Source organism: Prionailurus viverrinus, chromosome B2 (assembly GCF_022837055.1).
Source record: "Prionailurus viverrinus isolate Anna chromosome B2, UM_Priviv_1.0, whole genome shotgun sequence".
Classification (NCBI taxonomy): domain Eukaryota; kingdom Metazoa; phylum Chordata; class Mammalia; order Carnivora; family Felidae; genus Prionailurus; species Prionailurus viverrinus.
The window spans coordinates 120,163,485-120,169,897 of NC_062565.1; the positions used below are offsets into that span (position 1 = coordinate 120,163,485).

The 6,413-nt window shown below is 38.7% G+C and overlaps 1 protein-coding gene across 1 annotated transcript; it reads right to left on the reverse strand.

Annotated features, from left to right (window-relative positions):
- Positions 1-5,016: 5,016 nt before the first annotated feature.
- LOC125166234 (trace amine-associated receptor 6-like) lies at positions 5,017-6,042 on the reverse strand. The gene has a single exon (XM_047860062.1). It carries the CDS (start codon positions 6,040-6,042, stop codon positions 5,017-5,019), a length of 1,026 nt encoding a protein of 341 aa, XP_047716018.1.
- Positions 6,043-6,413: the final 371 nt, after the last annotated feature.

Sequence of the window (6,413 nt, forward strand, 5' to 3'; positions counted from 1 at the left end):
CTTTGTTTCTTACCTGAGAAGCCTTTGCCTAACTCATTGTCACAACCATTTTCTTCTATGTTCCTTCTGAAATTCTTGTAATTCTACTAATGTTTACTTTTGTAATTCATGTCATATTAATTTTAACTATGTTGTGAGGAATTTTATTATTATTATTATTATTATTGTTTGAGGTTTAGTAGCATTAGCAGTAGTAAGATATGGGTATTTAGTACTTCCAGCAGCATTTCTTGAAATGACTATTCTTTTTCCAGTGAATGATGTTTGTTCTTTTGTCAAAAACCAGTCAACCATGTACATGTGAACCTGTTTCTGGACTCTCTATTCTAGTCTGTTGATCTTGTTTCTGTGTTTAGGTTCATACCTGATTGTCTTAACTGAAACATGATAGTAAGTATTAAAGTCAAGTTATGTAAGCTTTCCACCCTGCTGTTCTTTCCAAAATTGTTTTGGCTATTCTGTTGTCTTTATGTCTCACACAACTTTTAGAATCACCTTGTCCATTTTTAGGAAAAAAACAAAACCTGTGGTTTTGTTATTGGTGTAAAATTTCATCTACAAAAGTTACAGAAAGACATACTGAAATATTTGATCAGGACAGTGAATTTGCTCATTTTTCCTTCTAGTTTTGTCATTTATGGTTTACGAGTGTAGATATTCTACCACTAACTATATACATATTTAAGATTGTTATATTTTCCTGGTAACATTTAAGGATTGGACATCCTAATAATATTGAATCTACTAAGTCTACATATTATATTTCTCCATGTATAAGAAGCCCAAAGAAGAAAATAATGGTAACTAAAAGTGTTTTTTTTTTTTTAACAAAAACTAAGGCAAGAAAGGAGCAACAGGGAAACAAAATACAAAAGTAACAAATGAGAAACAAATATCAGATAATAGAATTAACTTAAATATGTAAAATTTATATCAGATGTAAGTGGATTAAACTCTCCAATTAATAGACAAAAATTGTCAGGCTGCATAAAAATAGTAAATCTCCACTATTGCTGTCTAGAAGAGACACACTGTTTAAAGGAAAAAAGAATTAAAAAAATATATGCTATTCACATAATGAGCATAAGAATGCTGTTATGGCTATATAAATACTGGACAATATGAAAATCCTGACAGATCATACCTTCAGAAATAAAGACCGATTCCATAAAATGATAAAAGAACTATATTCCAGAGGAATTGAATCTTAAGATGAGTTCTCTGAATAGGTTCTGGGTTTCCTGGAATTGGTTCTTTGATGCATTCATGACCCCATTTCCAGAGGCAGAAAGAGAATTTTTAGCCCGTAGCCTACAGTGGCAAAACATTTACTCAAATTATTATTGTAGACACCTGTAATCAAGTGCCTACAGAAGACAAGACTCTGGTGACCAAGGATTTGCTGCCATACCACATTTTAGTTAAAATAGAAGTGTAATACATTGGTTAGTTTCTTTTAACTGCTCTGGAGAACCTGGGGAAAGAAAATGATGAGCTTGAGAGTCTTTGAATTCTTTGCTCAAGGGCAATATGAAGGATTGGAACGTTCGCTGAATACTTTGAAAGAATCCCCTCTCTGCCATAGCCATAGGACTTGAGTTTCTGAGAACCAAGCTCCAGGCCCAATTCTATAGCTGGCTGAATTACCATGCAAGATGAATTCTCAAACTCCCAGAGCATCTTTTGCTAAAATTCTGGCATGGTTAGGAAATAAAGATTCTAAATATTAGAATGTTGACCTATGGCAGGTCCTGATAAAACTGATTACCCCTGCCCTCTAATTCTCACAAGCCTTTCTCTGCTGGAAGAGGCAGCTGGTCCACTTCTGCCTGAGGAGGTCACTCTCCTTTGTTTCAAAAAGCTATAATGGCCTTCCCTGGGGAAATTGCCTTACAGTGCACCACTGACCCTTCTCAGGACTTCCCCTAACACCTTTTCTTGCCTCCAGAACTGTAATTACACTCAATTCCAGCAGCCCCAAAGAGAGAAGTACAAAGTGTGATCCATGAAAATGTGCAACTCAAAACAATATTAAAAATATTTTGATACCATTAAGATGTAACTCTTAAGGGGCGCCTGGGTGGCACAGTCGGTTAAGTGTCCGACTTCAGCCAGGTCACGATCTCGCGGTCCGGGAGTTCGAGCCCCGCGTCAGGCTCTGGGCTGATGGCTCAGAGCCTGGAGCCTGTTTCCGATTCTGTGTCTCCCTCTCTCTCTGCCCCTCCCCCGTTCATGCTCTGTCTCTCTCTGTCCCAAAAATAACTAAATGTAGAAAAAAAAAATTAAAAAAAAAAAAGATGTAACTCTTAAGATACTTTAACCACTTTTAAGAGGTACTTCCTAAAATATACCAATGCAGCTACAATTTAGTTTCCTTACGTAAGACAAAATATGCTAGGGATATATACTCGAAGGAAATCCTCATTTGATTAAAACAAGCAAACAGACAAACCTGACTCAGTACTCAAGTAAAACAGATATTGTGAAATAGTAATGTCAATTTTGATACATTAATTTTTCATCACAAACACCGCAATGATAAAGATAAATGACACAGTAACCCTCCATATATACACACATTGTCCATTATACATAAAGTTAGACTTTAAAAGAGCATATGGAAATATACATAGGTAGGGGCCATATTACTTATACTGTTATGTAATCTGGGTTTTAAAATCAGGGTGGGGGCGCCTGGGTGGTGCAGTCGGTTAAGCATCCGACTTCAGCCAGGTCACAATCTTGCGGTCCGTGAGTTCGAGCCCCGCGTCGGGCTCTGGGCTGATGGCTCAGAGCCTGGAGCCTGTTTCTGATTCTGTGTCTCCCTCTCTCTCTCTGCCCCTCCCCCGTTCATGCTCTGTCTCTCTCTGTCCCAAAAATAAATAAAAAACGTTGAAAAAATTAAAAAAAATAAATAAAATCAGGGTGTTTGGGTTTTGTTTTATTTTTATTTTATTTTATTTTTAATGGTTTTTTAATTTTTTTTATTTTTGAGACACAGAGAGACAGAGCATGAACGGGGGAGGGTCAGAGAGAGGGAGACACAGAATCTGAAACAAGCTCCAGGCTCTGAGGTGTCAGCACAGAGCCCGACGCGGGGCTCGAACTCATGGACAGCGAGATCATGACCTGAGCCGAAGTCGGCCTCTTAACCGACTGAGCCACCCAGGCGCCCCTGTTTTATTTTGATTTTAGTCAAAAAATATATTGTGGTTGTTTTTCCATGTCAATTTATACAGAACTCATTAGCACTTTTTAACAGTTTCATAATGTTCCATTACATAGGTGGAACATAATTTATTTAATTTATCCCATATTGACCTTGGCTTTTCCCAGTTAATAATTAAAAGTTATACAATGAATGTTATTGTCATGTTTGCTTTCTCGGCTGGCTCTTTTCTTAAGATTACTTTCTAGAAATGGAGCTATAGAGTCAAGTGATACGTATGTTTTAATTTTTTTTTAATTTTTTTTAATGTTTCTTTTGAGACAGAGAGAGAGAGAGAGAGAGAGAGAGAGAGAGAGGGAGTGCAAGCAGGGGAGGGGCAGAGAGAGAGGGAGACACAGAATCTGAAGCAGGCGCCAGGCTCTGAGGGGTCAGCACAGAGTCCAGCCGTGGGGCTGGAACTCATGAGCCGTGAGATCATGACCTGAGCTGAAGTTGGATGCTCAACCGACTGAGCCACCCAGGCACCCCTTAAATTTTTAATTCCTCTCAGAAAGGAGATACTAAGTTATAGTCTCCCAAGATGTATGTAATTATAATGTACTTGCATGAAAGTATCCAATTTCCCATACTCTAATATCGGGTATTATAGAAACTTCAAATATTTGCCAATTTGGTATATTATACCATATCACACATTCATTAGCATTTAAAAGTTATTTTTAGATTTGCATTTTAATGTGTTTATTAAACATTCGTATATTTTTTCTCTGTGGAATCACCAGTCATATGCCCAGTCAGGTGTCAACCTTGTCTTACTGTTTTGTTAAAGCCTTTACGTGTTTAAATCTATTAACCTTCACCATGTGTGCTGCCCAGACTTTTCCAAGTGTAACTTTTGAATTTTTCCCGAACTAGGCTTCGTTTCCTTTGAATTAAAAAAAAATTAAATTGAGTGCTTGAATCTATACAGATGTTCAGTCATGATTTCTACCATGAAAAATTCTAAAAACACTATTTTTTTTTAACATCTGGAAATACTAGTTTTGATTTTGTTCATGATATGAGGCACGATGCTTAACATTCTTTTCCAAAAAGCTGTATGCCACACCATCACTTCCTAAATAATCCATTCTTTCTCCATAACTTGCAATGCATTGGTATTTTTGTCATCAACAATGTACTACTTTGGATATTTTTTATAGAAAAAAAAGGCCAGAAAAATGCCCTCCACAACAGCAGAAAGGTAAAATAGCAGAAAGGTAAAAAAGGGTGAGAAAACAGTCCCATGAAAGAACAATCACCAGTGTGGAAATTGCATCATCTGTTCAGAATTATTCCATAAAATATGCCCCAAAATATAAAACACGAGTCCATTTCGGAGTCTGAAATAAGCCTCAGAGAACTATAGGAGCTACAGAAAAAGACCAGACCCAAGAAACAAGCTGCTTAAAATGGAAGTCAAGTGCTCAGAGTCCAGGGATGACAGGGACAGCGAGACTTTCACAGGGAACACGGAACCAGGCAACCTTTGAAGGTGACACAAGGGTAAGCCTAACGAGAGGCCTTGAAAAGGAAAATAATTAACAATTGACAAAGCAGGGAATGCACAGATTTGAAGACACTAGAAAATATGAACTTACGTCAGCCATTTTTTAGTAAACATATTTCTTTCAAATGCTTAAAGGTGTTCACTGAGAAAGTAAAAACATAAAATTATGCTACTGAAACTGTGGCATGATTTCTCCTCTGCAGTTTGATGGGTCATCTTCATACAGCGTGATTCATGCCACAGTTCTGGGGAAATTTGCACTCGAGCAACAGATTCCTCGATTTGACATTTAGGATCATTAAGAAAACAGGCTTATGGTTGAGGAACTGTCTTTTAATACTTGACCACTTATAATGAGTTTTACTGCTCTCCTAAACCAAGGGTAAAATAAAGCATAGATCAAAGGATTTACAGCAGAGTTATAATAAGCGAACCAGCAAAGTATCTCATAGACATAAGAAGGTGTTATAAACCCCCCAAAAGAATCAATGAATGAATCAATCATGTACGGTAACCAGGAGATCAAAAATGCTACCACCGTGATACCCAGGGTTTTAGCTGCTTTTCTCTCTCTCTTACTCACCCTGGTTTTGTATGTCCCTGATGCTTCTGTTTTGCTACTAATGTTTTCAATCTTTATAGCCTGTTTTCTAGCCACAAGAAAAATATTACTGTACAGCACCATCATTACAAAAGTAGGTGTGAAAAATAATAGCAAATCTATCAAAATCCAAAATTGATTTATAAGTGGCCGACAACCACCTATGCAGCTGAGGGCACTTACTAATTCCTCCAGCCCGTCATCATGAACACCTGTGAAGAACACAGCACCACTGTATACAAGGGGCAGGATCCAGGAGATGCCGATGCATGTCCCCGACACGGACACCGTGAACTTGGTAGGATAGACCAGAGGCTCAGTAACAGCGATGTACCTGTCGATGGAGATGAAGCACAAGTGGAAGACAGAAGAATAACAAAATGCCACATCACAGCACGTGTGGAAGGTACAGAAACTCCGCCCAAAGTACCAGCAGCCCTCCACAGACCTGACCATGCTGAAGGGCATGACGGTCACCCCCACCAGAAAGTCAGCACAGGCCAGAGAGGCGATGAGAAAATTGGTTGGCGAGTGCAGCTGCTTGAAATGCAGGATTGAAATCACCACCAGGAGGTTTCCAAAAACGGCCAGCACAGCCCCCAAGCTGAACAGTGTGTAGAGAATGAGCCGGGGTCCGGGCGAGTAGGGGACTTGCGCGCAGGATCCGGTCACGTTCTGGTAGCAGAGCTGCTCGGATGCAGCGGGGGACGGGTTGGTGCTCATGGTGCTGCTGCAAACAGCCTGCAAACGTGGAGAAGTTCTGCCCTTGGCCAGTCGCACCCAGCAGAGCGGTTTCTTATTTCCTAAGGCGGAGAAAAGATCTTTTTAACTGATACCCCTGTTGTAGTTATCAGATATTATCACTGTGCCCTGTCATAAGCATTTTATTTTAAGCCCACAACATATAAAATAGTACTATGTTCAATTTAAATGCTCAGTAAATCTTAGCTATTAGTATCATTTTTATTTTTACTCTTTGGCATGTAGTTGAGCCAATTTTTTTAATCCAATACGAATTTTACTTCACGTAGGACTGTGGCAAGTTTGCTTTCGCCACAAAAGATTTTGTTTATCTTGCAACTTATCGAACGTCT